This window comes from Fulmarus glacialis, unplaced genomic scaffold (assembly GCF_000690835.1).
Source record: "Fulmarus glacialis isolate BGI_N327 unplaced genomic scaffold, ASM69083v1 scaffold4940, whole genome shotgun sequence".
Classification (NCBI taxonomy): domain Eukaryota; kingdom Metazoa; phylum Chordata; class Aves; order Procellariiformes; family Procellariidae; genus Fulmarus; species Fulmarus glacialis.
The window spans coordinates 22,839-33,843 of NW_009189455.1; the positions used below are offsets into that span (position 1 = coordinate 22,839).

Sequence of the window (11,005 nt, forward strand, 5' to 3'; positions counted from 1 at the left end):
CTTGGCCCTGTGTGGCTACGGTGCGTGGCCGCGGCTCTGCCCCCTCGCACTGATGTGACATCTCCTCCAGGTACTGGAGCTCTGGCTACGTGTTCTACTTGGGTCCCTCTCACACACCGGCACCCACCAGACAAGCTGGGTACACACCGTGCTTGAAGACACCAATGAGCAGGGATTTATCGGCTTCGGCGTTCCACCAGTCCACTGGGATCTCCACGTAGTCAATGTCCGGCAGCAGCACGTCCAGCTCCCTGTAGCAGACAAGGTATGAATGCCCCTCTCCCAGTCTCACCAGACACTGGAGTGCACTGGGCACTGCTGGGCAGGGGCAGGGGGAGACAGGAGCCATCACGCGCTAGCTTGGGGATAGCTAATGAATGCAAGGCTGGCCTGGAGCCCCGCCATGACCTGGCATGCACATCTCCCTGGGGTCAGGGAGCTGGAGCCTTGGCTCCACCGCAACTCACTGCCTTCCCTGTCCTCTTTCTCCAGAGATGGGGAGGCTGCACAGCCCTCTCCCCTCCCAAGCAAGCCACACCAGAGGACTGGAGATCCTATCTGATCTGAACAGCATCTCTTGGGGGAAACCACTTCAAACCTACCAGCCTCAAAAGAACAGCACATCTGGTGAGGTGGGCTGCAATGTCCCCTCCATACAGACTTGTGCTGATGGAGCTGTGCTGGGGAAGGCAGCAACCCCTGCTCTAGGAAATTAAGCTCAGCATATCACACTTCTCTCTGAAGCACCAAGAGCTGAGTCTTTGCAGGAAGGTCAGGAGCTGGCAGGCTGCAGGCTCAGTGGCATTAACAGAGCCTGTCAGCCCTCTTGTCCTCAGTGCTGGGAAGGGACTGCAGCGATGGGGCACGTTCTGTCCCGAGGCCTGGCCCTGGGAACCAGGCACATTCTCTGTGGGCTCCCACTTTGGATTAAAGGCCAATTTGTCAGGCAGCACATTTTCCTGCAGGCTGCAGGGTGTCTCTGACTGTCCTCACCACCCCCAGGGCTGGCGCTGCAGCCTCAGAGAAAAAACAGGCCCTGCCCCAGCCACGGTCCCTCCTCAGGCAGAGCTGCTGACTAAGGAAGCAGTTTTGCCTAAGCAAGAGCTGGGAATTTGACCACAGGGTCTGATTCGCACGGAGCCGCGGTGAGCCCAGACGCGGCTGGGCTGGATGTCTGTGGCAGTGCTCGAGCGCCGCCACCACCCCCCCGAGAAGCATCACAGGGGTTCACCGTATGGTCCCTACCTGGCGGGGGTCCCCTCGAAAGCTTTGTCCGCAGCCTCCCCCAGCACTTCAGCCTTCAGGTAGTAGAGCATTCGCACCCGCAGCAGAACCCTGTCCCGGGGCAGCAGAGAGGAACGCACACTAGCACACAGGTGCTCAGATGCCAGCCTAGGGCCTGGCCCAACAGTCCTCGCCAGAGCATTTGCAGGGAGACACTCCGAGGGTCGGCAAGGCCAGGGAAACCTGCTCAACACCATGTTTTCCTACGTGGCAGGACCCACTTTCTCAAAGCAGGATGGGCACCAGCCACGTGGTGTCACGCCACAGTGCCCAGCCCTGCGATCTCCTGGGGCCCTGCGGCTGGAGGTTTGCTGCTCAGGACACGGCTCCCGTTAGCTGGAGGAGCATCCGAGAGCAGTCCAGCAGCCAGAGCATGGTGATCCTGCATGGGCTGTGAGCCCTTTGCAGCTCCCTCCCACCCTCCCCATGCTAAAGGCCCTCAGCCCATGGTCTCCAAGAGCCACCATGGGCTCCCGCACTCACTTGTTGCAGTGTTGTTTGAGGTGCTTCTTGTAGCTGTCGTCGTGCAGGACGACCTCAGGGTTGCAGGTGGCGAGCCAGTCCGCGTTCTTTATCTCGGGAAGCAGCATCTGGTTCTTCGTCTTCTTCCCCTTCCTGCCTCTGGGCACTGGTGCTGACAAGCCTGTAACAGCAAGTGGCAGCCAGTGAGCACCGTGGGCCAGGCCAGGCACCACCATGAGGCATCTCTGGCGCTGCAGTGCCCAGGCAGGGCAGCAGAGCCGGGGAGCTGGAGGAGGCCGTGCAAAGCTCCCGGCTGCAGGTTGGCGAGCCAGGATGGGGGACTGCACGGGGTAAATGCAGAGCATGGGAGAAAAGTTTCTAATAAAAACTTGGGAATCACCACAGAAACTGAATTGCTGTGAGTTCTCAGTGCAATGCTGAGCCCAAAGAATAACATGGCCCCTTGATGTATAAAAATATCACATAGAAGCACGGAAGGGACCTTGGTCCTGGGCATGGCTCTTAGAGCCTTACTTGCACACTATAGCCAGCAGGAAGAACACAGGGATTTGGGACAAGAGTTCAAACAAGAGGCTCCCAAATGATCAAAGACTAGGAGACAATGCTGATGATCTGATCTGTAAGGGTCGTTTCCTATTCAGTGCATCAGGAGGAGGGTTGCATGGGAACCAGATCACTGCAGGGGGCATTTACACTTGGCAAAGATAACGAAGGGAAAAGGAACGCAGTCCCATCTGGCTGACAAAGATAAAATGAGATCCAGTGGCTGGAGCTGAAACACATTTCCAACCTTGAAATAAGATGCGAGTTCACAGCAGAACGTGGAAACAACTCCTGGTGGGGTCACTATTGTTTGGAGTCTTCCAAGAGGGATGAGCTGCCTCCCTGCGCAGCCACTTCCGAGGCAGGATCCTGCAGATGTCCTCTCCTGCCTATGTGTGCGAAGGGGAAAGAAGTGCCTCAGCAGTCCTGTCCCATCCATCTGGTCTTGTGACACCAGGGAAGAAGAGAGAGCGTCGCCGTGTCCTCAACACTTGCATAAAGTTTGCAGCTCCACGACAGGACAAGGGCTCCAGCCCAGGTGGCTGCTGGAGGCCTGCAGTGGGTACCAGAGCTCCTGTCCCCACCACCGAATTGGCCTGACGAACTCTGGGCAAACGCTGCTTCCTCAGCAGCTTGGCCTCTTCCAGGATGGAAGGCAGGACAGGGCTGGATAAGAGCAGAGCTCTGAGCTGGGCTGCCCACGTGCTGTGCTCGCCCCTCGTAGTCACACGGATACGGGATTGAGAAGAAACAGCCCCAGGATGCACCAGCAAGGGCTGGAGACTGCTGTTGCTTTCTGCACATCGGGGAGGCCCAGAGCATGTCTTGCCTGGTCAGCTCTCTGCAAACATTAGTGGTACTTCAGGCTCCTTGGCAAGCCACAGCAGCGCCCGCCACGTGTCTGCTCTGCACTGGAGGGGGTTCTGCTCTCCTCCAGCTCCTGAGGTTAGGCTAGATGGTTTCATTGTTCCGCTGGCTGAGACCACATGGAGGTTTCACAGGAGGGAAAAGCCATTCTGAAGAGCTGATGGAGAAGCTCCTGGTTGCTTTCCTCTGCTAAATATCCCATTTTAGTGCTGCTCTGGCACTAAAGCATTCCTGACCCTGCACTGAAACTGTGGCTTGTTCGTTACTTGGCATTAACTAAATCAAGCCCATTCATATCAGCCAATTTGTTTCTTACTCTTGCTTTGCTCCCCACAGGGCCCTCGAGTCCAGTCCCAGCGCCACTCTGGGCAGGGCTGTGTGGCAAGGGCAGAAGGCAGCACTTCCAGAGTGGCTCACATTGTAGGAGGTGATTGGAGTAACTTAAGGAAGCCACTGAAGGCCATGTGCTCGGATCTCACACTGTAAAGCCAGTCGGACATTTCCAGACAGAAGGAAACGGTGATGTCGGGTTTTAAGCACCAAGTAACACGCAGCACGCTCTCGGGGCTCAGCAACAGCACCACTCCAGAACAGCCTTCCCCGTGCTCCACCACCTCGAAACAGGAGCCCCAGGTTTTAGCCTGGCTCCCTGATGCCAAAAGCAGGCTGGAGAGTCCCAGCCTCCTCGCTACTCACCTTGCGCCACAGATCACAAGTGCACAACACGCAGCACACAGCCGTGGGGCTCTGACCAACCCGAGGGAGCACCATGGTCTCCCTCAGTCCTCCCAGCCCAACTCACCTGTGCTGAAAGCCGCAGGACGCAGGCACTGTGCTGCTAGGTCAGCGCAGAGTCCTCTGACACAGAACAGGCAGTGACCGCGTGTCCCAGGCCACAACCCTCCAGCTGATCCAAGGAGCCAGCACCAGCTCTGTCTTCATATCATCAAAAACAGAAGCCACTGTGGCTGCACGATGCTGTTTGCATGGTGGGCTCTATTTGCTGTGCTGCTCCAGACCCAAGGGACGCCTACAGAGAGCAGACGCTGCACTGCAGGGAGGGGGGTGAACCTGCAGTGCCCCACTGCCCAGGCAGAGTCAGAGACAGCAGGAGAGCAGGGCTGGGGAAGGCTCTGGGTGGCCCCTGTCTGAAGTTGAGGATACACTGGAAACCCCCACCCAACAGAATGCAGATACAATTACAAATTGGACATGCGGTGTGATATGTGGACCTCACACACACTGGAAAATAAGCGTACGAGTCCTCTGAACAGGGAGGGCACAGCCAAACCTGAGATAAAGAGTCCTGCTATATGGAGTGAGAGAAGACAGCATGACCTGGGTAGGATTCTGCATTGCAAAGGTCTCGGGACAAACCAATGCTGCACCTTCACCCATCAGGGCAGGCACTGCAGTCCAGTATGTCTGGGACAAGAACCATGATGAGAGGAGACAGAGCTGGCGACCTGGGGTGAGATGGCTGCACAGACTGCAGACCAGCTTCCCCAGCGCCATCGTGAGTGCCGCGCCTGGTGGTCTCAGCTGTTGGCGTTAGGGACGGGGCTGCCAACAGGCACAGGTCGGGTCCCTGCACAACGATCCACGCCGCATCCTGCGATGCCCTGAGGAACAGCCAGGCACGTCTACACTCTGAGTGGAATAAGCACCCTCACACCTACCACACCCAATGTGTTCATATGGTCACCAGTGCCCCACAAGCTCACTGCCCCGTGTCTCCTTGTGCAGGGGAACCCTGACAGTATTCACAGGCCAGAGAAAACTCAGCAGCACCCACTTGAAAGTAGGATGGCATCTCTGCTCCCCCCCCCAAGGCTCTCTCTGCACCAGCCATGGCACTGGGAGCCAGGAAACAGCCTCCCCGACCCAGCCAGCCTCTGCCGCTGGCTCTGAGGATCAGTGTGGAGGTCAGTCCCATGGCAGCTACTTTCGCTGTGCAGAGAGAGTCGGGGTGCTCAAGCGCAACTGCTTGCTGGCTGTTTCAATCAGCTCTGCTTTGACTTCTGCAGCCTCGGTCCCGTAGGCTGGCACAGCAGCGACGGGTACAGGTGCAATGGCAGAGAGAACACGCAATACCTGAGTGATTCTGCAGAGCCTGGTTCTGGCCGTCCTTTGTTGGCGTGATGAGATCCCAGATAAAACTCTTAATCTTCTCATCCCCCTTGTAGTGTTTGACGCAATAGACCAGCAAGGCCCGACAAATCATCTCCATGTCCTTCTCATTCAGGTGCCACTTGAACCGCCCGTGGGTCAGGATATCTTTCCAGCGTCCCCAGCTGGAACAGCAGGAACACAGACAGAGTAAACACTCCTGTGTGATGCACCTCTCTCCAGGAGCTCGCTCAAGGGCATGGCCTGGATAGGGCTGTTCTGCCCCCACATTACGGAAGCAGAGACAGGGAGAGGTTTGCCCGGGACTGAACAGGGCAGAGGCAGGAGCAGACTCTGGAAGCACCGACTGCCAGCTCGTGCTTTGTCCCGCTAACTCTCCTTCCATCCCAAATGTTCACTTAGAGCCCAGGTCCCACTAGGGAGGTCACTGCTGGAAGGAGGGGCACTGCAAGCAGGATGGACAGAAAGTGGCTGGGGCAACCAGTGGCCCATGTGTGCACTGGGGCAGCTGGAGGCTGTGGCTGTGCTCTCTGGGAGGGGGCAAGACTCACCCGAATATGAGCAGGTTCTTCTCCACGCGGAAGCACTCAGCCCGCAGGTACCGCCGTGTCTTCTCGTTGAAGCGCCGCGAGCGTGTGGGTCGCTCATCCGAGTCACTATCCAGCTCGGAGAACTCCATCAGCTCATCCTCTTCGAAGGAGTTGTAGTGTTTGGTTTGCTTCCGCACCCGGGGCCTGTCGATGACCAGGCTCTCCTACAAGGGACAGAGAGGAGATCGCGCTCATGGGCAGAAACACCTGCCTTCCATCAGGGCATAGCACGTCCTCTTCTCCATCTGCCACCCTGCTCTGCCCACGCCTCTGGTTCCTGGCTCGCCAGCCCCGTGGCTAGCCATCACCTTCCCACTGGGATACCTGCTCCAAATTACCTGTGTGCAGCTCTGCCCGCACACACGAGACTATTGCTGGCCAGCACAAAATTCAGCCTGAACGATGGCAGGCTGAAAATCAGGCCCTCTGGGTTCAAACTGCTGACAACCAGCAGCTGATTCAGCTCTGAATCATACTCCTAGCCCTCCCAGCACTGCCTGCGCCGCGTGCTGTGCTGGAGGTGGTGTAATTTCTGTGTCGGGGGGATAGGTGGGCTGGAAGAGGAAAGGCAGCCTCCAAGAAGGTGCAGGAGGGAGCAACATGAAATTAAATAGCATGTAACTGCCTCCTCTCCTTATCCCTAGCCTGGCGAACGAATCCATGTCATCTAAATCTGCCTGGATTTCAAGCACATGGGACACACACACGCTCCCTCTCCCATTCTCCCTGCTAGAGCAGTGAGCTCTGCAGAGCTGTGGGGCCTCCCTCTTGCTGCTGTCTGACACCACCTCTACAGCGCTGCTGCCTTAGCTGGAATTTTGGCAGGCCCCAGGGCCGCACTGAAGCCGGCTGCAGCGCCCTGCGCTCGATGGAGGAGCCAAGAGGAGAGCCCCGGGTTGCAGCTGAGCCCACGAGCTCAGCAGGGCCAGCAGAGAGATGGGACCCCATCTGTCCACTCCTGCCTCCCAACAGGCAGAGTCACCAACCCTCCCAGCTCCATCTCAGTGCTCACCCAGAGTTTCTTTCATGGGCAGAGCAGGCAGGGGCCGAGAACAAGGATGCTGCCCCCGGGAGATGCTCCCCAGAGGCGCGTGGGGAATGTCTGGCAGCTCTGCTACCAGGCCAGGAGAAGCCAAGCACCAGCTCGCTGGAGCTCCAGCTGCTGTGTTTGCCCACGACCACTGCTGGGAAGGAGGCAATTTGCCAGTGAGGGTAAGAGGCAAGACTCCGGGAGCATCCATTTACAGTCCGCAACCCCCTCACCCGGACATGGTGATGGGCCTGCCAGATCCACTTGGCTTTACTTCTTGTTCCCATCCCTGAAGGCAGGACACCAGGGCTGCAAATGCTGACGGAGGAAGGAGTGTCACAATCCAAACCTGTCCCCACTTGCTCCATAAGGCTCCATAAGCCCTGGACAGCTCCCTTCATCCCTCTTCACATTCAGCTTTTAGAGAGATTTGTTTCTAAAGCAACGCCTGGATATGGAGCCTGATCCATACCGTCTTCAAACAAGCTCCCAGGCTCGGATGAACGTGGCTAGTATTCAGTTGGATATAGAAAATATCCAACAGGCAGCACGAGGGAATATTTGACTCTGTAAGAGCAGGGGGAAGTAGCGGAGGAGTTGCCCAAGCCGGAGCTCCTCTCGCAACACCCCTTGCACTCTCAGGGCCAAACCCAGCCGGCCCAGATGGCCTCGCTTGCACCCTTCTGCTCAGAGAAGATGAGGAGTTGAGCAAGAGGGAGCATTTGCAGACACCATGCAGGGCTCTGTCCATCCCCTGAGGCACTGAGACCTTGCAGCCCCTTCCCCAGCCTGCTCTAACCTAGGACAGAGGTCTGAGACCCAAACCAGACCAAGCATCCACACAGCGATGCTCTGACAAACCCAGTGCCACAGCCACGATATTCAACTTCCCTGCAACCTGCCTTCGTTTGTGACCGCAAACGAGGTGGGGAAGCAGCATGGCACCTCACAGCTCTCACAGTATTGGCGTGTTCACCAGAAAGAGACATTTCTTCTGCAAAGAGGTGCTGCCTTCCAGCCCGCACCCACCGCCTGCTCCAGCCCAGCCAGTACACTGCTCCCACTACAGCACCACAGCCCAGTGCTTCCTCGGCAAGGGCGCCCAGTTCCAGGGGTGCCCTCATATCCACGAAGCCAGTGAAAGGCTGTGACCTGAGGGTGCCAGTGTGCCTGACACAAACCTCTTGACCAGCAGTGTCTCAGCACTGTCATGCCACTACAGCTCCTCAAAATCCTCCCGTGCTGCTGCTGGAACCCACACATTAAACGTTATGAATAAATCACAACAGAGAAGCGTGGTTATTAAGGTTATTACTGTTATTACCTTGGCATTAAACAGCACCATGTGACGCACGACCGATTCCAGGGACCTGCCTGGTCTGATGTTACCTGCCCGCTCCGATATTACCTGCCCTCCACCAGCTTCAACTAATTGCAAGTCCACTTTTTTTCTAGGTCACCAAATGGCTGGACTTGCTGCTGGATTGAAGGCTCCCTGAACAGGTCCATGGGTGCTGCGGCCCTGCAAAGGGCCTGGAGGGCCACCTGGGAAGAGGAGAGGGAGCCCAGGCCAGTGGGCGTAGTCGCACGCAGCATGGCTTCCTCTCTGCCCGCTGCCGGGAGAGCTGGGGCTCCCTGCCAAGCTTCACCATGACAAACACCACCCCCTTAGCCATTGAGACCTGGGCTGGTGGGAGCTGGGGGGCTGTGGTGAAACGAATGTGCCCAGCACTGCGAGCTCCAGGACTTGACGGGTTGGAGTATACAAACTCATGTCAGCTTGCCAGGCCTCCTCCAGAGCTACCAGGCCAAATGCTCCCCTCTGCCCAGGGTGCCAGAGCTCACGTGGACTTGGGTTTGGGCTGGGGAATGGTTACGCAGGTTAAGAGCCTTGCTCACCCCACCAATCTCCAGCCCACAGCAAGAGCTGGCACTTGGGCCCCTTTGTGCCCTGCCAGGACACATGGCAGCTTGGTCCTGGTGTGCCTCGAGCTAACAAAGGTCTGTGGACCAGTGAGCCAGGAGATCAGAGCTGGCACCTGGAGGGCAGCATGGGACCATCCTGGTACTGCTCCACGCCAGAGCCCCAGCCCGCATTGCCCCGGCTGCCAGCACCCAACCTGGCTGGCAGTGGGAGGCACTAATGCCTGCCTGTGCTGTGGGGAACCCTGGCACAGCTCCAGCTCACGCACAGGCAGTCACACCAGTCTGCTGGGTTCACAGGCATGTCATCGCGCTGGCTGTTTCATCCTCTTCTCCCCTCACACACTGCCAGCCCCAACTGTCGCCCCTTAACCAGGCTTGGGAGTAGCTGGGAGCACAGACTGAGCGCCCTGAAATACCAGGTAGACACAGCCCGACATGTGGCTAAAGTAACTGGGGCTTTACCCAGCACTCATGGGCCAGTCTTCCCTTGCAGTAATTCCTGATGCCTAACACATATCCCTTCACAAGCCCAGCGGAAGCACACAGCTCCTGCCTGGAGACCACACCACGGGGTGCCAGATCAGTTGTGGGGCACACGGGCCACGAGCCGGATCCTACCTTTTCATTCTTGGCGTCTGTATCGAGCTCTGCTATCTTGGCCCACTTTTGCCAGAAGTTGGGGTCATCTAAGGAAATGTCAGTTCTGTTTCCTGATGCTACGAAGCTGGCCTGAGAGTGAAAGAAGAGGAGTGAACAGGATGCAACCCACCATCCAGACGTGCAGTCCAGCATATAGAGATCCCCAACACATCTGTCTGCAGTGCACAGTCTCGCTACCATGGGGTGTTACATCCCATGTTGACATATGACAGAGGGCTCTTTTTTTGCTTAAGGGAGCTGAACCCCTCTCTTCTGCAGTCCTGCCTGACCTGTGGGAAACGGAGCCTGGGCTGTGCCAGGAGGGACGGGAAGAGGAGGGACGGATGGCCCTTGGTGCCCCCAGCAAACACCAGCCACGAGCGTGGTACAGAGCTGGCTCCTCAGGCCCTCTCCTGTGGGGATGTCAGGGCCCCACGGTGCACAGCTTCCCATGGCACAGCAGCACCCAGCTTTGGGCATCATGCAGGCCAGCAGCCGGTTCCCACCATCACCCTGGGGGTCTCCCTGCAGAGTCAGGTCCCACGGAAGCAGAAGAGTGAGGCTGGAGACATAGATGGGCTGTGCTGTGGGAGGGCTGTGCTGAAGGTACCACAACTCCTTCCCGCACCACCGACAGCCCAGGTCTCCACCTGCATTTCTGCTCAGCAAAGCACCACAGAAAGGCAGCACTGGTGTCCACCGGATCAAATAAACTCAGCCCATGAGTAGAAGATCAGCCCAGCTCAGGACTGGATCTCACCCAGGCTTTGAACTCAACCATCCTCCCCAAGGAGAGGCCTGACCCAGCCCACAACAGCCCTGGGCAGAGGGTCTAGCTCTGGGCATGGCCTGCTGCCACGGCAAGGAGTCCTCAGCCATCAGAAGAGCATGCGCTCCAACTTGCAGTGCCCTGACCGGGACACAAGAGCAGCTCTGCATCCATCCACACCACCGGCCCGGTGACAGAGCACACCCTGGCACTGCCCGGCACCTGGAGGACAGCCCCTGCTCTGCCTTCTCACCAGCCTGAGCTGGCTTCAAAGGGAAAGTGGAAGCTGGCAAGCTGAACCTTCCTGGGCAGCCTCACATCACCCACCCAGGCTGGTGGCCCCCTCCTCAATGCTCGGCTGACCACCAGTGAGACAGGAGACCACCCTGCTGCCATGCCCCAGCAAGGTCTCACTCCTGGGCGCAGCGGGACAGGCAAGAGAGCTTGGCCTCCATGCGGACATGTCTCAACACACAGGTAAGAGGTCAGCCCACCACTACTGCCCTGAGCGCTCCCAGCGTGTCCTCCACCACCCCAGGGGGAGTCCCCCTTCCCTCCCGATGGAGCATAGCACACCTTGGCAAAGGTGGAACCCTTCCCCTCAGACTGGATCGTGATGGTCTGTGTCCTGCGCTGGAGGATCTGATCAATGTCTTCCTCGCAGAACTTCGATCCTTCATCCTCCTCGTCCATGAGAGCGCCGTAGGCACCCTTCCGCAGCAGGTCTTCCACCTCCATCTTTGA

At 57.9% G+C, this 11,005-nt stretch overlaps 1 protein-coding gene across 1 annotated transcript in view; it reads right to left on the bottom strand.

Moving 5' to 3' along the window:
* The window catches only part of CHD6 (chromodomain helicase DNA binding protein 6), a gene marked incomplete at its 5' end in the record, with an annotated part of 38,088 nt that overhangs the window by 17,270 nt on the left and 9,813 nt on the right, over positions 1 to 11,005 (bottom strand). The window contains 7 exons of the mRNA XM_009582049.1: positions 148 to 251; positions 1,246 to 1,335; positions 1,768 to 1,927; positions 5,272 to 5,471; positions 5,859 to 6,061; positions 9,472 to 9,582; positions 10,838 to 11,005. The exon at positions 10,838 to 11,005 is cut by the window's right edge and continues 1 nt beyond it. Coding sequence (XP_009580344.1) covers positions 148 to 251; positions 1,246 to 1,335; positions 1,768 to 1,927; positions 5,272 to 5,471; positions 5,859 to 6,061; positions 9,472 to 9,582; positions 10,838 to 11,005 — 1,036 coding nt within the window. The remainder of the gene's footprint in view (positions 1 to 147; positions 252 to 1,245; positions 1,336 to 1,767; positions 1,928 to 5,271; positions 5,472 to 5,858; positions 6,062 to 9,471; positions 9,583 to 10,837) is intronic.